At 41.7% G+C, this 26107-nt stretch overlaps 1 protein-coding gene across 2 annotated transcripts in view; it reads left to right on the top strand.

Annotated features, from left to right (window-relative positions):
* si:dkey-172j4.3 (diacylglycerol kinase delta) overlaps positions 1-24947 on the top strand; it is a 60210-nt gene extending 35263 nt beyond the window's left edge. Inside the window, exons 15-30 of one of the 2 annotated variants that reach the window (XM_050066546.1) lie at positions 533-598; positions 3388-3559; positions 3684-3782; positions 3982-4066; positions 4185-4292; positions 6410-6506; positions 6606-6713; positions 6832-6945; positions 9284-9418; positions 10288-10451; positions 13328-13433; positions 15609-15698; positions 16556-16669; positions 16860-16977; positions 18177-18239; positions 19378-24947. In XM_050066546.1, coding sequence (XP_049922503.1) covers positions 533-598; positions 3388-3559; positions 3684-3782; positions 3982-4066; positions 4185-4292; positions 6410-6506; positions 6606-6713; positions 6832-6945; positions 9284-9418; positions 10288-10451; positions 13328-13433; positions 15609-15698; positions 16556-16669; positions 16860-16977; positions 18177-18239; positions 19378-19379 — 1641 coding nt within the window. In that variant the 3' untranslated portion in view covers positions 19380-24947. The remainder of the gene's footprint in view (positions 1-532; positions 599-3387; positions 3560-3683; positions 3783-3981; positions 4067-4184; positions 4293-6409; positions 6507-6605; positions 6714-6831; positions 6946-9283; positions 9419-10287; positions 10452-13327; positions 13434-15608; positions 15699-16555; positions 16670-16859; positions 16978-18176; positions 18240-19377) is intronic. The other variant, XM_050066547.1, reaches the window with a different exon arrangement.
* Positions 24948-26107: the final 1160 nt, after the last annotated feature.

The raw sequence follows: 26107 nt of genomic DNA, 5'->3' as shown, positions 1-26107 counted from the left end.
GTTATGGTAATGTCTGTGTGCAATGTCATACAACTCCGGATAGACGGACACGGCCAGCACCAGCTTCTCCTCCATTTTTTCTGGTTACCAGGGTGACGAGTTCCGCGATATGATTGGTTGCCTGGAAAAAGTGCCGGTGACGACACCAGCGCCCCTCTGAAAAGTTCAGAGATTTTCAACTCAAAACGCTCGGAGCGGCCGCACAAAAAAGGAGGAGCGGCCGGAAAAAAGACGCTGGGCGCAGCGCCTTTTCCCTAGGCGGCCGCATGTGGCCACAGACGCTCTCTCCTCATTGGGAACAATTGAAAAAAGACGCTGGCCTTCTTCTGGCGCTCAGAAAAAGGCACTATGTGGACACAGGGCCTTAGGAACTTCTGCCCGACATTGATGTGTACTTTATCTCCCAATTTACACTCTTCTCATTTGATTTTGAAGTGAGCAAGGCAGCCATAAAAAACCAAAATAAATATCAATAAAAATATCTGTGTGTGTGTGTCTGTCTGTTTGTCTGTGTGTCTGTCTCTTTTCCCAGTGTGCACTGCTGAATGAGAAGCTTGATTCCCTCGTCAAGGCCTTAAGTGAGGAAGCAGAAGCTCAGGTAATAACACTACCAACTCTAATCAGTATGAAATAGCCACAGCAATAAGTGCAGCCTCATAGCCTGATTAAAATGACAAAACAATCCTGAGTCATAATACTTCATATGAAGCAGCAGCTAAAGTCCTTTGCACCGAAATGAGATCGCAACAGCCTGAAGTGCAGCTAATAATATAAAAGCTGCTTGTTAAAGGATGTAAATGATAATGGAGGTTTGACTGAGGGTGCTTTCACACCTGCCCTGTTTGGTTCAGTTCAATTGAACTCAAGTTCGTTTGCCCCCGAAATGCGGTTCATTTGGGCAGGTGTGAACACAGCAATCACACTCAGGTGTGCACCAATACAACCAGTCCAAGACCTTCTTGAAGAGGTGGTCTCGGTCCGGTTACAAATGAACTCTGGTGTGGTTTGTTTGTGGTGAGAACGTGTTCCGACCTCGATCTGAACCAACTGCAGTCACATGACACATTGTTTGGGTTAAACATGAGCATGTTACAGTCCTGGAGGATTATTAATGTGCACCTCCTCCTGTACTGCCTTAATATGCACATTCAGCACATCCAATGCATCAAAACATTGTTTTCTAGTTGGAGCCGCGCCTCGTTTTCAAACTGTATGGTTTGACTAAAATGAACAATGACAGCAATATAGTCCACGATGAGCAGCGCTAAAATCAACCTGTGTAGTTGTCCCTCCATTGTGACATTAGAAAGTGTCACATTTCTTCAACGTTTTGTTTACTTCCTGGATTTTTCCCGCATGGAAATTCTGACCAATCAAGAGCAGCTTTCTTTGATCTGGTCCGCTTGTAAATGCTGCCGTGACAATTCGAACCAACTCTAGGCAATTATGCAGCTTCGTGACAAAATTAGTCCCTGATTCAGACCAAAGCAAGACAACTCTAGGTCTGAAAGCAGCCTGATTTCACACTTATGATGTTTTTGGTAATTGAGTCATCAAACCGATCAGAGCTGATCAGATCAAATGGTCCAAAAACAGAAAATCAAAACATGGCAGCAGATGTTTTTTCATCATGATGGGCCGCCACACATAAATAAACGTGGGAAACCCTGACACTGGTGTTAGACACTCTCTTGACATAGAATGTTCGTCACGCGACGTCATAACCCAAATTCAACCAAATATCAATGTGAGTAGCCTGGCATCATTGGGTCAATGCAAGGATGATTAATTAGGCACAAAATGTCAGTTTCTGATATCACTAGGGATGCAAAATGATATCTGCACATCATCAGTACTAGCCGATACTGGCTTTAAAATGAAATATCAGAATCGGCAAACATGCTTTTTCTTGTTTTGCACAGTAAATGAATATTACACACATTGAAAGCATTGTATTTCATGTCTCCATCTGCTGGTGGGCCGTCATGATAAAGGCCCATTTATGCTCCCTTTACGTACGAAAATGTATACGTCCGTTTCAAATGATGTTACCGTCACTGCCCACATACTTCCATGCGTCTTTTACATTGGCATGGATTTTAACCAATATATCCACCAGGGAGCAGCCCAGAGTCAAAAGTTTACGACAACAACAAACTCAAAAACAAACATGGCGACTGTGGAGGAGATATTGATAATGTACCTCTTGCATAAAAGACAAAGTCTCTGGTACTGCCGATGAGAGAAACTGACGACGAGCATCATTTCCAGTACTTCGATGACCGCCATTGTTATTTCTTATTCGTGTCTTACTAGAGCTACGTATCGGGTAGTGACAGCAACACTGCCCCCACGGTTTCCGGTGGTACTGCTCCGTTTGGCCCGTATCCGTAAGCTTTATGGAAACGTGCAGAAATACGGACGAAATGAACGTGGAGCATGGACAGGCTCCGTCCGTATCCGGGTCTGTATTTAATGTTGAGTATAAATGGGCCTTAAAGGTATACATGCATAATATGATGGTAATTCCACTACTGAAGGGCTTGATGATCACTAAAATTAGGTAGGGATATATCGGTATCAGTTACCGGTCAAATGAGTTGTTACATATCGGCATATCGGATTTCAGCAAAAAATCCAATATCATGCATCTCTATTTTCCACCTAGTGAGATAATGATGAAGTTGAAGACTGCACACTATATCTTTGAGATGCTGAATGCTGTCGTTTGATCAGAGAGGATATGAAACGTTCCCCCTCAGTTTTTAAATCCCCTCCCGATTCAATTTGAGCCTTTATGGGAGTAGCAGTAGAAAACAATGATGGTTTTTCACACGTCTTAAGTTTCCTCACAGGAGCTAAAAAACAAAACTGCACACAGTTTTTAGACTCTCTGCTCCCTTTGGAGTCTTTTATTCTCAGATTGATGTCGGTGCTCTGAAAGAAGTAATGGAGCCCTCAAAATGTCAGTATGATTTCAACCTCCTGCTCAATAAAGGGAGGAAGGCACTGAATCCAAGCTTTGCACCGAGCACCATTTCATATTGGATAAATAAAATATGGATATCCTCTTCCTCAGTGCTGCCTGTAAATGAATATTAACCTGCCTTTATTGCTGGAAACAAGAGCGATGACGCACTACTGTTAGACTCCACGGAGCAGGAGTACTAAAGATTTATGAATGAGATGACATTTTCTGTTTTAATACTGCTGCTTTAGTGATAATGAGACAATGCTGCAGGGTTTCCCCTGCTCTTAAAATTAAATAAATCTCATCAGGGAGTCGGATAACATCAGGAATTAAACAAAAAGGTCACCTAATGGGAATATACCAGGATGGCTTATACAGACGTATTATAACGTGCTCTATTTCCCCGCCACAATCAGGTGGTACCAGCAGGTTCGGTGCCCAGCCAGGAAAGCGGCGGCTCGAGCCCTGGAGAAAGTGGCGGTGAGTCTGGTTCAGAGGGTAAAACGTACCGTTCCAAGGAGCAGCTGATGCTCAGGGCCAACAGCCTGAAGAAAGCCCTGAGGCAGATCATTGAACAGGCAGAGAAAGGTAACCTCGAGTGAATTCATCGTGTTCCTCGTCCTGCTTTTCCTTTCTTCTTCTGTCGGAATCAGTTTGACACGATCATGCCTTGAGTGCTTTGTATTTAAGTTCACCGATGTCATCATTTCAGTGGTGGACGAACAGAACCGACACACGCAGGTCCAGAGGATGTCGTCCTCGTCCTCCATCAAAAGAGAAAACAGCGAGGAGCTGAAGGATGCTGAGCCACGTAAGTGTCCCTTTGGTTTGAGCTCAGTGGGGACACAAGGTGAAGGGACGCGCTCCTCCCACTCCTTCAAGGATAGCTCATAATAATAATAATAATCTGCTACACTTTGCCTTATTAAACATTCATAATTTCAATTTTAGAAACTCTATCCTATTGTTGAACATTTTTAATCAAAGTAACCAATTATGCCTCCGTCCAGGTCAAGGAAGCTTAAGTCCCACCTCCCCCATTGTCCTTGAGAAACCAGAGAGCCTCCACACCGTCACCTTCAGCGAGGACACTGTGTAAGTCTTCATGTGCGCTCATCTGTTTGCAGGCATTCGTACATCTGTGTCTGTCACGTACCAGCTGTGTTTTAATGTATTATCACATTTTAATCTACATATTTTTCTGTGTTTGCAGACAATGCTCAGAGAAGTGTGTGATGAACAATTACTTCGGCATTGGCCTGGATGCCAAGATTTCCCTTGAGTTCAACAACAAGAGAGATGAGCACCCTAAAAAATGCAGGTATGAAGGTTCACAGAGCGTTTTATTAAATTGTATAACTCAGCAACTCTTTTGCCAACAAAAAACTGTTGTGTTGTAACGTAAAAGTGTATTATTTCCTGTTCAGTGTTTCTCCACCCAAGATCAGCCTTGATCTAGCATTAATCACACACCATAAAACTTAAATCAGAAGTCTAGTCCCAATTAAACACCCAGTCCTTTTTCTAGCCTGGTGTGGCAACACATTTTGACAAATAAAGGCCTGTCTCAATTGACCCTTCGCTAAGCCCCGCCCCCCTTAGTTACTGTTGCCACGTCCGTCAAGCTTTCGCTCCTAGCATAAGAAATATGGAGTTTTCAGCAATATCAGTGAGAGATATTCCAAAGGAAATAACATCAAATTTCTGGAAAAACTGTTCGGAGATATCTACATTCACAATATCATGGCATGCTGGCGGAGTATAAATCACGAGAACATTAAAATAGAGGGAAAAGCTCACTAGTCGCAATGCAAGCGTCAGGCACCCCACGTCTTGACACTTCACGTGAAGGACAAAGAATGTTCTTGTACAGCAGGGTAAGTCAATATATGGTTTAAATTTAAGTTAATGTTGAGTTATGTTCCCTCCTTGGGGCAGACAAAGGGAGAGCAGCTAGCACACAAAGCTAGCGTTAGCTAACGTTAGTTAGCATCTTAACTTGGAACAAACGTAGGTGTTTTTATTGATCTTTGCTGGATTCAGCTGTTCGTGTGGTCTTCCACACTGTTTTAGCCATATCTTCCTTGGGTCTTGGGCTTGGGGAAGGGGAAAAATTCAACACCACCTTTGACACTTTTTGGGTATCAGGTGTCGGACTTGAAGGTAACGTTACCGTATGCACGCCGCTTCGGCATATTAGCTTCTGCTGAAAGCTTGACGGACCTCTCGGTTGCTACACACGGTTGCTAACTAAGGATTGGACAGCGACTGATTAAGGGAGAGGCTTAGCGAAGGGTCAGTTAGAAGCCTGGTCTGGTTGCCAAGTAGTTCATTTTTATAGAAGTTCTTTGGATGTATAAATCCGGGTTGTGAGCGACCCACTTGAGCTGACGTTAGTAAGCTGCTTAGATTGGGCATACAGATATAAATGTTGGCAGTAATTCGTTCAGATTTACCGGCATGATGAAAGAACTAGTGGTGGGGGAAAAAATCAATACTAGAAATGCAGCTTTTTCAGTTCCGATACCGATCCCGATGCTGTGGCTTTGAGTATCAGCCGATACCCGAAACCGATCCGATGCCATGGTTGACCTAAAAAGCTATAAAAAGCTTTATACCTTAACATGTAGAACAGAAAAGGCTAGAGGCATCAGGCATTGATGACTACACAGTTCTTTCCTAAGATAAAATGAAACAAGATGAAACAGATTCTCTCCTTCGCTCCATGACGTATGACATAGCTCGCGTTGCAATAGATTTAAAGGGAAAGGATCGCCTCAGGTATAGGTTGCATTTTCCGATACCCGATCCATCTATTTTGATGATATCAGGGCCGATATTCGATCCAGGTATTGGATCGGTGCATCCCTAATCAATACAATAAAGTATCGCGATATTTTTGTGTGGCAGTGTCGTATCGTCACACAGTGTCAAGTATCGATTTTTTTATTACATAAATGATTAACATTACGAATACAAGTTAAACCTTAGGCTATTTGAATAATATAATCAGTTGCTTTTTCAGTCTACTAGTGAGACTGAAGTGAGATAAACCGACTGAAAACTTGCTGGATAAAACAGATGTTGACAAAGTTTTCCTGTTTACTTCTCATTTAGATACATATAACACATTATTCCATGACATTCTCAATAAAACTGTTAATACATGAAACAGGGTCAGACACACAGAGCAGCAAATATAGAACATGCAGCAGCTCAAATCAGTTCACTTTTGGGTCATTTTTTGACTTCATTAACAGTAAACAATGAGCGATGCACGAAAGAGGAAGTCTTGGCCCAAATATCCGCTGGCTGCACCTGCCCTCCTGAAATATTGGCCGTTGCCTCCAGAAGCTTTATCGTCATCAGATTGATTCTTTGGTCAATAAAGTTTTACTCTAGTTCTGATTGGTTTCTACCTTCTGTGTCCCTTTGCAGCAGTCGCACCAAGAACATGATGTGGTACGGAGTGCTGGGGACCAAAGAGCTGGTCCAGAAGACGTACAAGAACCTGGAGCAGAGAGTTCAGCTGGAGGTCAGACACACAGTGATGTCTCTACTGAATGAGAATGAGGAATATTTTGGGAAACAAAACGCCATCAGCTGTTTTTTCCCCCTCTGTTTCTCTCTTTAGTGTGACGGTGTTCCCATGTCTCTGCCGAGTCTGCAGGGCTTGGCTGTGCTCAACATCCCCAGCTATGCAGGCGGTATCAACTTCTGGGGAGGAACAAAGGAGGATAATGTGAGTGTTATTGAAGAGGGAGCATCCTGTGCGTCTACAACTCCAAAGAAAGTGTTCAGAAGCTGAATGCAGATTTCATAGTTACAGTATGTTGTTCACGCTTGTCTCATATATTCAGAACTTCGGCGCTCCGTCGTTTGATGATAAGAAGTTGGAGGTGGTTGCAGTGTTCGGCAGCATGCAGATGGCCATGTCCAGAGTCATCAACCTGCAGCACCACCGCATCGCACAGGTAACACACACACACACACACACACACACACACACATCCCTGCATATAACGGACACACCTGTATTATCACAGCTACGGTCCAGACATCCATTTCAGTGAAATTATGAGGCACTTCTCCGTCTCCTTGGTCAATACTTTGGTTTATGATATGGTTACCAGACGTCTCGGGTTGTCCGGGATTGTCACAGTTTCAAGCTGGGTGCCTTTAGTCCCAACAAATATCTATAAAACGCTAAAATATAATGATGATAATGAAAAATGTGCTTGTTTTCTGTGCTTACAATACAAAGGTGTCTATCATGTTCTGTCCCGCCCATTATAAAAACATAAACGTGCAACATGCATCTAAATTAGACACTGATTTGTCTTTATATGTGTCAATCAGTCCATGTGTCATTGTCAAGGAGATTACTGTGACGCTTGCAACTCTCTCTCACAGAACCTGTCAGTATGCTAACAGTTTGCTGTTATACCGACGATAGCGTCTTTTCCTAAGAGATCCAGGAGGCTCACTTTTCCTTAATGAAGTATCGGCAACAAAAATGCTGAGTTCTACACACAACAACAAGAGTACTTTTTCAGTCCTGAGTGGTGGAAATGAAAGGTCCTATTGAGATGGCCAAACATAGGTGGTGGCTACAAGCAGGATGTAGCACTGTTGCAACCAACTTCAGTGGGGCAAACGCCACTGACAGCCATCTGAAACAGGCAACTCAGGACTTTGCCTATCTGGTAAAACACAGCCACAGCTTTCTGTCCATGGACAGTTCATCTGGTTTTGTGCGTCATGGTGTTATTGTACAGTTTTCAAATGTTTTCGTGGATTTTGGAAGACAAAACGTAGCCTTTTTTTTTTCTTCTGCCGAGTCACTATCCATGGTGATAAAAGGTGCACTCGTTAGGTCTGCTAAATATAAAATATTTATCCCCCCATCCTGATCCCATCCTTATTTATAAAGCGTTTTTCAAAACAAAGCTACAAATTGCTTTACATGGTTGATCCCGGATTTTTTTAAAAAAATGCAGGATTCAAGCAAACAAAATGAGGCAATTTTAAGAAAATACAAACAACAAGAAAAATAAAGATAAAATACCATCACTGAAGCAGACAAGCAAAGTTGGCAACTAATTGCCCTGTAAATTGCACAGAGGTACAGCAAATCAAACAATTAGAGTAATACGAAATAAAAGAATACAATAACTGATGACAACACAAGATATAAACAATAAAAACAATCAAATGAGACATATATACAATAAGCAGTGAGTTCCAGAGCTGAGGGGTCTTGACCGCAAAAGCCTGGTCACCTTTAGTTTTTGAGCTTGGACTGAGGAACAGCCAACAGAGCCCTGCCTGAGGACCTGAGGCTGCGACCTGGCTCATAGAGGAGAAGCATTTCAGGCATGTAGCTTGGGGCTAAGCCATGAAGCGCTTTAAAAGTTATCGGTAAAATCTTAAAATCGATTCTGAAACTGACTGGTAACCAGTGAAGAGAGGCTAAAACAGGGCTGACGTGGTCATATTTTCTAGTGTTGGTTAAAAGCTGAGCAGCTGCACTAGCTTTTGCCCTAGCTGAAGGTGTGAAATGACTTTTTGGCTCAACACTGAACACGATGAATTGCAGTAGTCTAACCTTGAAGACCTTCTCAAGATCATGCAGAGAGAGAAAGGACCTCTTTTGTAGATGCTTCTTAATTGATAGAAAGAGGACAACGCTTGTAATTTAAGCACGTACATGTGCACATGTACATTTAGGGGTCTCAGTTTAGGGGGGTTTAAACTAGTGTCACCCTAGTTTATGACGAAATACCTCCTAAGATTATGACATTCCCATCAGTGTCTATACTTTGTGTTTAGTGCTAATCAGCAAATGTTAGCGTGCTAAACTAAGATGGTGAACATGCTGAACATCACACATTATCTGAAGTGATTTCAAATAACTACAACATTGAATTAAAGCACTTTAGTTCTTTGAACAAAAAATAAACCCTTAGTAAGATGGTCAAGCGTTGCAGCTGTCTCGCAAAGAATATATTTACATGTACTAATGTTTATTTTAATCTCCTAAAACTGAAGTGAATGAGAAACACTCCCTTCCCTTTCAGTCACAAGGACAAAGTCTTTTATAGGTGTCTCTGGTCCATCTGGCATTTCAGCACAGACAGTACAAATTCTCCTCGTAATAAAACTTTGAAAGGTGCAGGTTTTACAGGATCACATGAAATGCTCAGTGTCCAACAGCAGAGGACAAAGGAGGTGAAGCAGGGAATAGCTGGTCAAAAAAAGAACAAGAGGTCTCATCTGACAGCTGCTGTTTTCTGCTCTGTTGCGTCTCAGTGCCGCCAGGTGAAGATCACCATCCTCGGGGAGGAGGGGGTCCCTGTGCAGGTGGACGGAGAGGCCTGGATCCAGCCGCCTGGCATCGTCAAGATCGTCCACAAGAACCGAGCGCAGATGCTCACCAGAGACAGGGTAATGTCCGATGTGTCATAAAGTTTTACATGTGATTTTTTTACAGCACCGAGTTTGATTTCTACAGTGTAAAATATGTGTGTACGACTGAATTTCCATGTGCATATGTAAATATCTACCACATGCATACGGAAAACAACAATATTGGCCTGAATTCCTTCCATAAATATTGCAGCCGAAAATCCACTCTGAGCTCTGCAGCCTCAGCTCCCCTCCCGTGTTGTTGACTCCCTCTATTTCGGGATTTCTTAAATCAAATTCATACCCACTGTGTTTGTTCTCTCTTCACGCTGCTCAAACCTTTTGAGAGCTCTCTTGAGCCAAGCACATTTGGGCAGTTTGTTTCCATGGTTTCCCTCCTTAAGCACCGCAGAGAGAGGAGATTGTTGGCTTGCTGGTTTTATCCTCCTAAATGTGGCTTTTATTCAGTCAGATGGTGACGGTAATGTTTCAGGTGAGCGCCGACACGGCTGGATACCTGGTTGAGGCATGTTTATCGACAAGTTGTTAAAATAAATTTGTATCTGGATGCGATAAAACACTTCTTTCTGCCTCAGTTACCTCAGCTTTACAGTTAAAAAGATAGTTTTGTCTCTCAGACATGATAAAATACACCTGCCTGTCTTCATTCTGATTGTTACCTTGAGTATTTAATTCACGTCTACCAACTACACGATACCCAAAGAACCACCTTTAATCAGGTGCCAAATGCCCTTTGAATTCGACAGCATTTTCATTTTCAAAGTGCCAGTTTTTGAAAATTGCTTGGCCGCAGCACAAGTTTACACGATGTGCTTGTCTCAGTGTTGAAGAGGAACAAACACACAAGTGATGAAGGTCGATAAATGACTCGTTTTTTGTGCCACCAGGCGTTCGAGAGCACGCTGAAGTCATGGGAGGACAAGATGAAAATTGACAGCTACCGCGCCAGCAGACCCCGCCTTAACTCCCAGCAGTCCATGGAGTACCTGACGGAGGAGGAGTGCGCTCAGGTTCAGCAGCTGGGCATCGTGGCCGACACACTCATCAATAAGTAAGAGACACTTCACAAGGAAACAGGATAAAGTCTTGCTTAAATACATCTTGGCTGGGAAAAGAAGACACATACCTGCGCTAACTTAACTCTCTGTAGACTATTAAAACTATTAAAAATGGGAGCAGATCAGAAAGTCTTGCTAAAACATGTCAAAATATTCTCATAACAAAGGGAAAATTTGGTATAAAGAAATGAGTCAGACAAAAGAAAGACAAAGGATTATTTAATTCTGCTTCCTGTTTGTTTTTATGTCTCTGTGCCAGCGATAGCCACGGCCGGAAGCATTATGTTTTCAGGTCGTCCGTCCATCCACCCGTCCATCCCATTCTCGTAAAAGTGATATCTCAAGAACACCTAAGAAAATTTCTTCAAATTTGGCACAAACGTCCACTTGGACTCACCAATGAACTGATTAGATTTGGTGATCAGATGAAGGGTGGCTGTGGCTCAAGAGGTAGAGTGGGTCATCCACTAATCAGAAGATCAGCGGGTCCTCCAGCCCGCATGTTGAAGTATCCTTGAGCAAGATACTGAACCCCAAATTGCTCCCAATGGCTGTTTATTGGTGTGTGAGTGTGTTAAACGAAGTAGCAGGTGGCACCTTGTATGGCAGCCTCAGCCACCAGTGTGTGAATGTGTGTGTGAATGGGTGAATGGGACTCATAGTGTAAAAAGCGCTTAGAGTGCTCGGAAGACTAGAAAGGTGCTATACGTATATAAGTGCAGATCCATTTATCATTTACCATGTCAACCCGATGTGGCCTTGCAACCATCTCAGTCCAGTGAACACAATGTCTCAAGGAGGCCTTGAGAGAATATTCTCAAATTTGGCACAAACGCCCACTTAAGGAACTATCAGAAATTGGTGGTGGAATGTCAGAGGTCACTGTGACCTTGCGTCCATCTCAATCTTGTGACCGCAGTATCTCAAAGAGGCCACAAGGGAGTTGTCTCAAATTTGGCACAAACTCCCAGTTAAGGAACTATCAGAAATTAGTGGTTGAATGTCAAAGGTCACTGTGACCTTGCTTCCATCTCAATCTTGTGACCACAGTATCTCAAAGAGGCCACAAGGGAGTTTTCTCAAATTTGGCACAAACTCCCACTTAAGGAACTATCAGAAATTGGTGGTGGAATGTCAAAGGTCACTATGACCTTGTGTCCGTCTCAATCTTGTGACCGCAGTATCTCAAAGAGGCCACAAGGGAGTTTTCTCAAATTTGGCACAAACTCCCACTTAAGGAACTATCAGAAATTGGTGGTGGAATGTCAGAGGTCACTATGACCTTGTGTCCGTCTCAATCTTGTGACCGCAGTATCTCAAAGAGGCCACAAGGGAGTTTTCTCAAATTTGGCACAAACTCCCACTTAAGGAACTATCAGAAATTGGTGGTGGAATGTCAGAGGTCACTGTGACCTTGCATCCGTCTCAATCTTGTGACCGCAGTATCTCAAAGAGGCCACAAGGGAGTTTTCTCAAATTCGGCACAAACGTTCACTTGGACTCAGTGATGAACTGATTAGAATTTGGTGGTAGTATATAAAGGTCAATGTGACCTCACAAAACACATTTTTGGCCGTAACTCAAGGAATCATATGCTAATAATGACAAAAATTCACACAAATGTCAAATAGAATAAAACAATTAAATTATGACATTTTTTTATCCAAGTCCTTTTACAGTTTACAGTGTACGGTGTGCAGTGTACAGTGTGCGTAAAAGCAACCTGTTTGCTGATCAACATCCATGTGTGTTTCTGTGTTAAAAAGATAAAGGGGTCAAGGGGGAATTTTACTCTACATTTTGGGATTCGTTTATCCCACTGCAATTAGCGAGCTTATTTGCTACATTTTTCTCCGTTGCACTGATGAGCAATTTTATTCCTCTTTTTCGCACGTATGAACCATTTGCGTCCCTCTGAGGTTTTCTCAGCATGTCTCAGCTCATGCGGTTTATTATGATCTTCTTACTCGTGTTTGCAAAACTAAACTCCCCTTTCAGGATGAAAAATATTTTAATTACATTTGTAGCCTCACGTCAAAAGCTGAGAAACGGTCATACTGGGGATTTCTGAGAGATTTGATATGGGTGAATTGAGAGCATAATAAAAGGTGTGCACTTTTCGCCATTACTGGCAACATGAGAAGAATTATATCAGTGTAAAGTTTCTATTAAACAACCAGAGCAATTTGAGAGTCAGACTGGAGATGTTTGGACCTACATACAATAACTTCTTTCTCAGTGGATCCCAACAGGGAGGGGGGTGCAAAATATACCTGAGGCATTTAAGATGATTTACTACCTTTTTATAAAGTCCTGAACTCACCTGCATGCTGTGCCTAGGAATGTTCCGGATATAGCAAAATAAGAAGAAAATAAGAAAATCCAGGCAGAGGACAGAGTCTCTGCAGATAAATACTACTGGGTCATAAGTGATAGCTGAGTCTGAGTCTGTACATTCTTTTCTTATGGAAGATCCTGCATCGTCTACCTGTAACTGTACTGAAGTTTTGTGATTTACTCGTCAAAATCATGGCTGGGTTTAGAATCCAAACATCTACAGTCTGAACTCAAAGGTTGGAGAGTCAATTCAGTTTTATTTATACACCCAATAATCACAAATTCGCCTCATTGGGCTTTGAAATCTGCACCACACAGGACACCCTCTGTCCTCAGACTCTCCATTTAAAAGAGAAACTTTAGCAAGGAAAAAAAAAATTGGAGAGACGCAGAAAGAAACTGGGCTTTTGTCCCATCAACAGACTGAGACAACTTGTTGGAGTAATCACCATAATTGTGCCTTTTCAGCTTGTCGAAATAATAATTACAGCTCTTTCAAGTCCATGATTTTCCTCCCTCGTCCTTCCCATAGGATCCGTGAGGCAGCCAAGACCCACAAGCTGGTGGAGCAAGAGCTGGCTCACGCCGTCAACGCCACCGCCCTGGTGCTCACAGAGGCCAAACTGTCCAGCCCCGAGGTAAGACACTGGGCGGGAGGAAAGGGTGACAGATGGCGGATTTGACTGAGTAAAGCGTGCAGATTTTCGGCAATACGCTTGGGTCTCATGTCAGTTTACAGGCTGTTAATTTTGCAGCCTGTTAAAACTGGAATGCATCAGTGACGTCACTTTAAGGACACAGCAGGCGCTCCCCTTCCATATTGTGACGGACGCAAAGTGTTAAAAAGAGACATGATGAAATAATTATAATAACAACAAACAACAGGGCAGATTCACTTGTGTGATCGGCTTCTGCTTTGGTCTGAATAAGCAAACCAACTGTCAACACCGACTCAGACAAAGACTCAGTGATGAGAAGTGACATTATGAAATCATCACTGACAAGAGGCATTGTGACTTTAAAGGCGGACTTTGGAAAAGGATGTTTGAAAAGAAAAACTGCTGGAATTAAATAAAAATGACAGTTTTTTTGTGAAAATTTGTGATGCAGATAAAACACCATGAGCTGAATTAAAAAAAAAAAAATTGGATTATTTTACAGTTTTATGGTAATACAGTTTTCATGTATTTATTCATATAATTATCCACTTTATAACAACTTACTCATTTATTATCAAGCTCTTGACTAATCTTCAAACATACTTTTTTGGAAATGTATTTAATAGATATATGTCCTTATTGTTTTAACTGTTCAGAAACAGTCTTGAATTGCAGGTTGCACATGCTTTTGTTTTTTTAACTACATCTGAAAGTTGTGAGGAGTTTCCTGTTGTAATAAAATCAAATGTCAAAGTGCAAATATTAAACACTTAAATGGGAGTAGACTATAGTTATTTTAAAATTATAAAAAATATATATATATATATTATTAATAAGAAGAAATATAAAGTAAATAATGATTAATTAATATTATTACAAATGAATGTATTATAAAATATTATTTAAAAATACTTGAATAAGTGGACACATACAGTATAATCTGTATTTTTATCGTAAGGCCATATATTGCACATTTTATTATTGGACATTTTTGGCTTTAAAGGAAAACTTCACCCCCCAAATGACCAATTGTATATCAGTTGCTTAACGTTGAATTTGTGACTTTTTTTTTTTTTTTTTTTGCATGCCTTCATGGTAAACGAAGAATCCAAAAAAAAATGAAGAAACAAAACTTTAATTGAATTTAAGTTGTAGGGGAGTGGGTTTAACAACAGCAAAACAATATCAAAGCATCCATTTACAAACTCTCACACAAGTTGTGCAGTTTAATCCAAGTCTCATTTATCCAACTGTATGGCCAGTACTCAGTGCCGGCCTGTACCATAGGCAGTATAGGCGAATGCTAAGGGCGCTGTCATCCAGAGTGGGCGCCACAAATGGAGGAAGGAAAGTTTTTTTTTTTTTTTTTACTGATACTATTATCTTGAAATATTAATTATAGGCCACAACAACATAACTACAGCCTACTGAATAATAGAGGGGCCTTTTTTTCTGGGTCCCTGCCGCCCCCCCGCCAGCCTTCCAGCTCGTTACACTTTTCCTGCTCTCTGGAGGAGATTGGAGAGTTATCCAACGTCACGTGAACCCTGAAATACGCTGTATCTTTGTCATGTCAAAACCACAAAAGCTCTCTGGTGCCCACTCAACTACCACTACACTAGTGAGAGGAGTGGATGTGGAGAGAAAGAACATGAAATCAGCAGGAGGAGAGCTTGTTATCGTTACCTCTGAGGTGAATCATAACGTTCTCATGGTGTGTTCAATGTAATCGTGTAAAATGGAGCTTAGGCTCGCCTAGGGCACCAAATGTCCTTGGGCCGACACTGCCAGTACTTCCCAAACACATGCGTTTTAAGTAAAACCGTTATATTAGCAAGAATGCATGTGTTTGGTAGGTACGGCACATACGACTGGATAAATGAGACTTGGGTTATACTGCTTGAGTTGTGTGAGAGTTTGTAAAGGGATGTTTTGATATAGTTTTGCTGTTGTTAAGTGCGACACCCTTTTACTCCAGTCCATCGAGAGCATTCTCAGTTTTTGGATTCTTTGTTCAACGTGGAGACATTTAAGAAAGGCATTGTCCTCCTGAATTCAATGTAACATGGTGTGAGTTTGACAAAGAAATGATCATCTGGGGTTGACGTATTCCCCTAATGATTAAAAATCAAGTGATAAAATTTGTATTTTCAGTGTCTGAGTCGCAGCACGGCGGTGGAAATCGTCAACAGCAGTAAAGTCCTCCAGGCTGAGACCAAGATGCTGCTCGATGGAAAACTACTGGTACAACTCTTCAGTTTCATCCTTGTCTTCTCTCTGTTCTTGTCTTTGTTTGCGTCGCTTGTTCTCTTCCTCTCTCGCTGTCTGTCTCTGCTGAAGCCATTCAAGCCTTGACATCTCACATTTCAGTTTCTGCTCTCTGCGTTTGCTATTGCCTTATTTACCCTGTTAGGAAATTTACCTTTATTGACAATGGCCCTTTGTGCAGAAGAGCAAATCTAATGACAACACTACGACAAACCCCATTGACATACTTTAATTTGTATCCTATTTCATGTCCCATCTCTTGTTGTCTCCTCTCTGCTTTGCTTTTTATCCTCATCAGCTTTGTTTACAACCCTTCTCACACTGAACAGATTGGGCGAAACTTTCACTAATTTTATCTCGTGTAATTCTGTGATGTTGAATGATGAACTTCAGGTGGTGATTTTTCTTCTCTAAACTTACTTGCGATGGGAGAGATAAGATTGAATGAAACTGATGCCTCGATGCAGACGAATAAAGCAGCAAACAGGATTATTAGCATAATATGCAAATTAGGTTTAGTTTGAAAGAATTTGCAGTACGCCCCAACTGTTGGCAGATTCACAGGTTAACAGATGTTTACTGTCGACAAATCTGGGAATTTGCATAATATACGCAGGGTGTCAAAACATACATCATCTTCAGACGGTAGGAGAACAGAGCAGATGTTGGCATTTTGCATTTTTTAGATTTACAGACAGTTTTCAAACAACGCCTTCAGGCAAGCTATTGTACATTTGAATCCATCCCCGTGATCAAATATCACATTAGAACTAGGAAGTAGCAGTTTAGAAATAAACTCTTGATGCATTTTATTGTCTCCGCTTTCTCCGCAGTCGGAGTGTCATGAGGAAGAGGAGCTTCGGTCGACCCTGAACAGCCTCAGTGCCGAGCTCCACAAGCTGGACGACATCCACTGGATCTGTCCGCTCATGCAGTGCTCCGAGGAGGTGGGGAGGGACGCAGTCTGTGACAAAGTCCATCTCATAATCACAGTGTGTCTAACAACCAAACGCAGTGTCATCGCTGTTGCTCATTTCTAACTAGTCGCAGTCCATCTGCCCCTTCCAACAAACAAAATGAAGAATGTCTCTTGGTGCCTTTTCTCGTGCTCAACAATGTGCGCTTCTTTTCTTTTAGGACTCAGTGAGGGGCAGCAGTAAGAGCAGCGGCAGCAGTATGAAGTTGAAGATCATACCCAAGGTGAAGAAGGAGAGGGAGAAGCTCCACAAGCAGAAGTCCAACAGCTCTCTCTCAGGTAAGAGATCGGCACAGAGCCCTGATTCAAAGTAGGGATGCCCCAGTCATGATTTTTTCGCCACTGATACCAACTGACAATTATCTTTGAGCCACATTGGACAATGAATGGACAATACAGATCGTTTCCTGTTGTGTTAAAGCAGCTGGTATGGCAATATTATAGGTCAGTTTGACTGCTTTGTAGTGCACTAGGATCTCCACCAGGTGGCAGCGTAAACTAGGTGAGGCTCTGTGAATGTACAGGATGAAGTTAAGTCCTAAGAAATGTCAGTGTTGTTGGTTTCTTAGGCCCTGATCACACAGAAAGCGTTTTGCAGGTTGGAAAACACGAGGCACACCGCACTACCCTTTTTTTTAATTGAATACCACCAGTAAAAAAAACAAAAAAAAAACAACTTGCTGCGCCTTTTTATTGTTGCCAGGCAACCACCCTATCACGTCCTAACCCCAACCTTCCCATGTTATCAATCCACTGTTTGTTTTTTCCCCCACAGTAATCAGTATCTAGTTACTAAAATGTTGAGGCAGAGGGTACTTGCTGTAGCTCTGGTTGAGGGTGAGAGGCTGTCAGCAGATAGTTTGTTGGGCACAGGGAAACTGAGATCTGTGTGGGTACATGAGACCCTTAAAAAGAGGGTGGGTCATGGGGAGTACCACCAGTTGGTCCAGGAGCTTCTCCTCCATGATGGCCATTTTCAGGCATATTTTAGGATGACTCAGGGGCAGTTTGACAACCTGCTGTCTATCGTCAGGCCGTGTAGCTCTGGGTGTCCTGCAACCACTACCACCAGTTTCTCCTCCATTGTTTACCAATTGTAAACTTGTTGTTGTGACCACCACAGAAGGCCCGCATCTCAAAACATCCGTTTTGGCAATGGGAAAAGAGATCACGTAAAAAGAGATGGCGTGGGACACTTTTCCACCCTGAGTTGAAGTCTTTTCAGCTCAATAAGTTCAGAGGGCTCCAGCAAAAATGCCAGGCGCCAAGGGCAAAGAAACACAATGCAAAAACAGCGAGCAAAAAGCTTCATTCTCATTAAAAACAATTACAAAAAGCTGCCTCCAACTGCTAAAAAGCTTTCTGTGTGATCAGGTCCTAAGTCGGTTCTATCAACAGAGCAGTACAAAGACCATCCAAAGAACAATGAGAGAAGTATCCGCACAACCTCACTCCATCTCTTCTTTCTCGGTGCGCAGGCAGTCAGTGTGTGGACGTGGGGCATGTGGCACAGGCAGAAGGACGGCACTTGCTGCAGGAGTGTAAGTTCAGTTGTAGTGAGGTATTAGCGTACCTATGGAGTACCTAGAAACGTAATCAAACACAAGTAGGAAAGCTGAGTAGTCACAGGTTCGGTAGTCACTGATGACACCCCCAACTCCCCCGCAGCTATCGGCAACTAGAAAACACTAATACCGATCTCCCAAACTCATCAGCCGGTAATTCAAAGCTCCAGTTCCACAACATCAGATATGCAGTCATGCCAGTTTCCAAATTATCTTAGTCCCCTTTGTCTAGAGGAAGAAACTACAGTTCATCGTAGGGATGACCCTAACAGACTGGCTAGATTGGGATTGGGTCTGATCCACATATTTGTCGACAGACTGGTAACCACTATACAGATCACAGTTCATTTCTGACTTTTCTGGTTGCCCTCGGTGTGCTAGGTGTCAAAAACTCCTCATTGTGTTCTGTAATCATGCCTCAGAGTCACAGTAAAGCACATTGAGCTCCCTTTGTCGAGATCAAGAAACTACGGTACAGTTTAGGATGTTCTAAGTCAATCTGTGGGACCAGGATCAAAGAGATCAAGGTATTTGCCAATGGACTGGTAACAGCGATATAGAGCTTGGTCCTTTGTCAGTACGTTTTGTGTTCGCTGTGGTTATGCCAGCCATTTCAAGAACTCCTCGTTCTTTTTGTCTAGAAAGAGGAACTATAGTTCAGTTCCTGATCTAATTTGTTGGGTTGGGGATTAGAGCCGATCCAGGCATTCTTGATTGAGATTTTCCTATACGGAGCCTGTTCCGTTTTCCAACCTTTTTGGCTTTTTTGCTTCTGGTACAACAGCTCTTGAAAACTCCTCGTTGTGTTGTGCAGTCCTGCCTCAGAGTTGCCTGTGCTGAGAGGATGTTCTGAGCTGATCTGCAGGATCAGAATTAGATCTGATCCAGGCACACAGTGACGGATTGCCTCCAGCTACAGTACACAGAATAAGAATCAGAGATGGATTGAGTTCTGTTTGCTCTGTCAGCTGCCAAACCCTATCATTGTGTTTGACAGCTTAAACCGCATCTGCAGCATCTCTATCATCTCTGTCATCTCTATCATCTCTGTCATCTTTTTGAGTCCAGAGGTGCTCAATTTGTCATTTTCATTTTGTTTTTCTCTCTCCTGCAGGAAATTGGGATATCAAAGGCGGGGCTGGTGAGGCAGATTCCTCGGGCAATTGAAGTCCTGCGTGAGGTGCTTTATTGCTGCCCCCCTGTTACCCTGACAACCAGGGGTGAGGAGCACCCCTCCTGTCCTCCTCCCCTCTCACCGCGATACCCAGTGGCCTGTGAGAGGTGTGAGGAAGAAAAGGAAAACCATCTTCCCAACTTTTACGCTATTTCCTCCCTGCTTCTTTATCCTTCATTTTGCAGGGAGGGAGTTTTGTTTCTTCTTCTTCTTCGTCTTTTACGTTCTTGAAGGGGCCTGGCTTTGCATCGCATTGCTTCACCATTGGCATTTTGCTTCTGGTCCTGTTTACGTGCTTGAGTTTGGAAGTTCGCCTTGGCCAGCAGCGAGTCAAACAAAGGAGAAAGGGAGGCGTGGAACGAAAGCGTTCTCGCAGATTTTTTTTTTTTTTTTTTTTTTTCTGACAAAGAAATGTGTTTACATGGTGCTCTCCTTGCATGTTGAGTGCAGCCATCTTATTTTATATCTATCATAAGTTGTTACAATCTTAATTATTTTCTCTCTATCTTGAATAATTTCCGAACTTATGAACAGCCTTTAGACTTTGATTTTTCTCGCGACTGTCGAAGAATATTTATTTCTTGTTGCTACTGCCATGAGAACTCAAACGGCAACAAAATGAACAAACTGAAACATCTCAACCTTATCGTCTACTGAACTGGGGAATATCTTAAATGTTGCAAAAAATGTACTGAGGAATGTACTTGTGTGGACTTGTATTAACCTGTGAATAATGTTAAATGATAAATCATATAAGGTTTCACAAAGGTTCTACTGTTGTGGTTCTAAAGTGGTTCTTAATAGGTCTTTTTCTGACTTGTGTGAATTGAGACTTTGCTTTACGATGAGTCATTTCATCTGGAATTCAACCTTTTGAGTAGATCTGACTGTGCAGTCATCACTCAGTTATTATCAAGGTCTAAAATGTGACTCATGCGGGATAAAAAAAACTCATCCCACTGGGTTGAAGAACCATTTTGAGGTACAGTACCAGATGAAATGACTCACAAGATTATTTTTTTTGGCAGTGTATGGTGAAGGTGTTTACGGAAGGAGGAAGCATCAAGGACACATTAACAAAACATAACAGCTACTCAGTATATTACTCCTACTTTGCCATACTCCTGATTGTATTTGTAATATAGGAATAAGAGTCAGTGGATATTTGATTTTGCCTTGTCTGTGGTTAAAAGCTATTATTATTATTATCATTATTATTATTACAAATATATTATCTATTTTTTTGTATATCTTATTTTCCCAATAGTAATCTGTGAAGCTGTCCTGGCTTTGCTGCTTCCCCCTTTGACGAACTCCTCGGCCACTGTGCATATAATCAAAGCCAATTAATGCTGTTTTGTGTGTCCCTGCATGCATACTTAGCCTTCCTTCGCCTCACAGTGTTGGGCTGAAGTTGCCTCAAAATAGTAAGTTTTAGCTTGTCGGTTCCGACTAACAGCGTTTGTTTTTGTTTTAACCTGCTTGACGCACCAGATGGTCTTGAGTTTTACTTCGAATTAACACTTACTTTGCAAAAAAATGTCTGTCCATACTTTGCTGTGTTGTCCAAACTTTAAGAGGATGTATTGTTTTCCACCCACAGGGTTCTGCAAGCGGGTTATAACAAACACCAAGTTTTCATGTATCTAATTATTATTATTTGATCAAGCCACAGCCAAAGCGGGTATGTGAAGTTTGGGAACATGTGGCTTGCTAGAGATTGCTAAAGTATTGATGTTTACGAGTTCTAGAGGCAACTTCTACCCAGGTTTTACGGTAATGTTCTTGAAAAGAATGGTCAGTTATTTTGGGAAATTCACTTATTTTCTATGTTACCACAAGATAGACAAGAAGATTTATATGTGTTTATCTCTGTACAATCAGTAAAGAGATAGAAAAAGAAAACTCAGACGTGCTAGCTAGCTAGCTGAAAGAATTGGTCATTCTCCGTCAAAAGTAAAATATGCCTTTTGGGAAATCTTTTCTTTTTTCTTTTTCTATGTTACCACAAGGTAGACAAGAACATTCATATGTTTTTCATCTCTTGACTCAACGAAGAGATAAAGAAAGCTCCCAGACGTGTTTAGCTTAGGAAACAAAAATATGAAAAGTGAAGGTGCTGCAAAATAGTCAAGAATATTCATATGTTTTTAATCTTTGTACAATCAGTAAAGAGACTGAGAAAGTTATCAGACACACTTAGCTTAGCAAACATAAACCTGAGAGAATTTGACTATCTCTGTTAAAAGTAAAAAACGTCTTTTTGGAAGTTTGCTTATTTGCTATGTTACGGCAAGATAGGCAAGAAGATTCATATTATTTTTAATCTCTATGCTCTCAGTAAAGAGATAAAAACTATAAGCTTCCAGACGTGTTTAGCTTAGCAAACAAAAACCTGAAGGAATTGAACATTCTTCGTCAAAATAAGAACTTCCAAAATGTACATGTATCTTATTAGCTAGCAAATAAGTTACCAAGATATCTCAGAGTCAGCGGGGGTCTTCTTGTGTTAAAGCCTTTTTGTGTTCATTTTCGAAGCTAGCAACTCCTAGCTACTCCTGTCCTAGCAACAGCTAGGCGATACTACTGTATGCAGTCAAGAAAGCTCCAATGTGTAAGCCAGTCGCTTGTTAAACAGCATGTTATTTTAGTAAAGGTGTTAAATACGCACATATATTAGATAAAACAACTTTGTCCGTGTTGGCGCTTTGATAGCACTATGCTAGCTGGTTTCCCTGCTTTCAGCGCTTCGTCATAAGCTAGGCTAAACCATGGATGTATGAAGAGACCTGGATGCAACGATCGAGGCAGGGCCAAGGTCATTCCTATGAACGTTGTTCAGGGCTGCATGGAGCCAAAAACATTTAACTGCCGCATATAAAATTACTCAGATGATCGTCACTGCCTTCGCATCATTTAGCCCGTAGAGCAGGCACATAGGGACTCCCATCGGCCAAGCTGGCTGCTCCGGTTTAGCGCTGTGCTAGCTTGAATTGAGATAAAATGATTTATCGTGCAGCTTTTTGAGACTTTCAAAAATGTTAGCGAACCAAATGGATCAATTTCTGACAGTAAAACGAGTCCTTTTTCAGGGGCTGTGACACATGACACAGACATCTCTTTTACAATGTTACTCTATGGACAAAAATCTTTGGCAGCCAAGTGGCATCACATGAAGAACTCAGAAACTGTAATTGTTGGTTTTAGTCCAGGCCCCCAGGAAGCCAATTTTTGTAGTCACCAAACATTTGAATTGCATCCGTCCAGTGATGCCCTGTGGCCCAAAAAGATTTTTTCCATAGATATCATGGTGAAATAGACGTCTATAATCTATTGATAACATTTTTTTGAGTGTCACAACCATCTCCAATGACTTGTTTTAGTATCAGAATTTGAGCCATTTGGTCCGATACCATTTTGAAAGTTTAGAGGAGCTGCACAGTTTATCACTTTATCCTCATTCTAGTTAGTGTTAGTGCTAAACAGGAAGTAGCTGGCTCGGCTGGCAGAAGTCAATGGTGCGCTTGCTCTATGGGGAGCAGTGCTGATCATCAAAGTAGTTTTATACATGGCAGTTGAACGTTTATGGCTTTATGCACCACTGAGCAACTTTCATAGGAATGAATTAGACCCCGCCTCCAACACGTATCCAGTTCTCCTTATACATCCATGAGGCTAACTCTTTACTGAATGGACAGAGATTGATTTTTCATAGTTTGTCCATGTATGGCAGCAACAATTTGAATTTCTTAAAATGTCTGAGTGTCGCTTTAAAGGTTTTAATTAACAAGATGTAATAAAGAAGTAATGTTCACTAGTCAGGATATAATATGAGTGAAATACCAGCTACAAATGTCCCATAGGCGGAGTTAGCTGCATCATTTAGAGATACTTTGAAGAGCCACAGAAAAGTATTTATTTTAATGGTACACAACTTACCTTGATTTGCTGTGACGCAGTTCCACCACTTTCATAACTACTAAAATAAGGGACAAAATATCAACGTTAAGATCACATCTGATCAAGGTGAACATTTTTCATGCCTTGATCAAGGCTGTAAGCTGGTAAAGGAGCATGTTTGTGCTTTTCACGTTAATGTAAAGGGTTAGCTCTTTTTTTATTTTTCAGTTATTTACAGTTTTATCAGACTAACCCAAATTAACTCTTGATAGGGCAGAGTAACTGTGAGGCGTTGTAGATGTTCAGCTCTGGTAGGATTGTGCTACTGTATCCATAGTGTGCCAGCTATATGCTCTACACCTTAGAGGCTTTAGTGGTGTCGTGCCAAGTTTGTACTGAGTTCAGTGGGTTATGAGATATACGAGGTGTGTGTGCGTGAGTGCGTGCGTGAGCTTCAGACGCGGAAGTTGTTGTATGTCGTACATTTCAAAGTTTACTGTATCTTGCCTTGCACTTTACGAAGAAGCAAACTTAATGGGGAAAAAAGACATTTGTGTGCATGTGCGCGTGCGTGTGTGTTTAAGATTTCGAGTGTTTACGAGTGTTTTTTTTAAATTGATTTGAAGACGAAAAATCTTTTATTTATGATAGATGTATACGGACAAAAGTGTGTTGATAAAATGTAATATATCTAACCAAACATAAAAGAATGATAAATATAAAGATGTATACACCAATGTTTATTACATCAGTGGTTGTACGTTACACCCACAGCAGCTTGAGATCTCCCATCTAACGCCAATGTTACTACATGTGATTATGTGTCATTCCACTGCCACAGCAACGCCATTGAAATGTCTTTCCAATGTTACACCAATTGGTATTGAAATAGTATTCTAAAAATCCAATAGATATTAAGGTTATTCTACCTTTAAGCCAAAGTTGTTGGAGTTCTCTGGTGTTGTTACAGACTACTGATGAATTGTTTACACAAAATAGAGTTGTCATATTCAGCTTATGTTTCGCCGACATTTGGGCGAAGTCTTGTGTATAATTTTGAAATTATAACATCTACTGAGAGTCTACCTTCTGCTTTAATTAGCATTTTTTGTGCTGAAAACAAACAAACATGTCTACAGTTTGGGTAACACACATTTGTGGAAGCCAATTTAGGGATTAAAAAAACGAATTGCCTGTGTTTAACGGTCTTTTAACCAAGGATTTCATAGTTTGTCTTTTAAAAGCATCTTTTTTTTTGGGTTGTTCTTTCTGCGACTGTCTTTTTTTTTTCATACAGCAAAAATGTCATTTTCGACTGAAACTCTTCAGAGGAGTTACATGGAGCTGAGACACTGAAATGAACCCACAGATTTCAAACACCTCACCATGTTTGTGCAACAGTATTTCATAGACAACATTTGTGAACGCACCCCCCTGATCTGAACAGCCTATATATTGATATATTGAGACTGTGTGCGCAATGCTGGAAGCCAGACTAGATGTTGCACGACCTTGTACGTTGCGAGGTGTTTTATTGTGTTTTTGTGTGCAGTGTGTAACAAAGACAAAGTCAGCGCAACCCTTTGGAGATTAAATGAATTATTGAAGTGTGAAGCTGGTGTCCGGTGCTGTTAATGTGTGTGATGTGTTGTTGCTTTAGCACACATTTAAAGGTCCAGTGTGTAGGATTTAGGGGGATACATTGGCAGAAATATAATATACACTGCTTAGAAAAATGAAGGAAACACTTCAATCACACATCAGATCATGAACAAATTAAGTTGAAAATCTCTACTGATGTACATTGTATAATTTGCTATGACATGGAGGTCTCCAAGGATATGCCTCCCCAGACCATCACTGACCCACCGCCAAACCGGTCATGCTGGATGATGTTACAGGCAGCATAACGTTCACCACAGCGTCTCCAACTCTTTACGCCTGTCACATGTGCTCAGTATAAACCTGCTCTCATCTGTGAAGAGAACGGGGCGCCAGTGGCAGACCTGTCAATTCTGGTGTTCTCTGGTGAATGCCAGTCGAGCTGCACGGTGCTGGGCTGTGAGCACAGGTCCCACTAGAGGACGTCGGGCCCCTCATGCCACCCTCATGGAGTCTGTTTCTGACAGTTTGGTCAGAAACACGCACACTGTAGCCTGCTGGAGGTCTGGCAGTGCTCCTCCTGTTCCTCCTCACACAAGGAGCAGATACCGGTCCTGCTGCTGGGGTGATACCCTTCTACGGCCCTGTCCAGCTCTACTCATGTAACAACCGGCCTCCTGGTATCTCCTCCATGCTCTTGAGACTGTGCTGGGTGACACAGCAAACGTCCTTTTAACCGCATGTATGGATGTGCCATCCTGGAGGAGCTGGACTACCTGTGCAACCTGATTGGGCTGCAGGTACCACCTCATGCTACCAGTAGTGACAAGGACACAAAACTAGAGAAGAGTCAGTCAGGAAGGATAAGGAGAGAGCAACTGTCTGTGGCCACCACATGTAAAATCATTCCCTTTTTGGGGGTTGTCTTGCTTTTGCCTCTCCATTGCACCTGTTGTCACTTTGATTTGCACCAAAGCAGCTGAAACTGATTCACAATCACTTGTGCTTCATAAATAGACAGATTAAAATCCCTCAAGTTTAACTTTTGACTTTGTATTACACTGTGACGATTCAGTGTTCCCTTAATTTTTTTGAGCAGTGTATAAGTAGTATGTTTCCTCTGATCTATGATGACCTGAAAATAAGAGTTGTTGTGTTCTTCTTGTCA

This window comes from Epinephelus moara, chromosome 17 (assembly GCF_006386435.1).
Source record: "Epinephelus moara isolate mb chromosome 17, YSFRI_EMoa_1.0, whole genome shotgun sequence".
Lineage (NCBI taxonomy): Eukaryota > Metazoa > Chordata > Actinopteri > Perciformes > Serranidae > Epinephelus > Epinephelus moara.
This window is presented reverse-complemented; position numbering and strand designations above follow the sequence as displayed.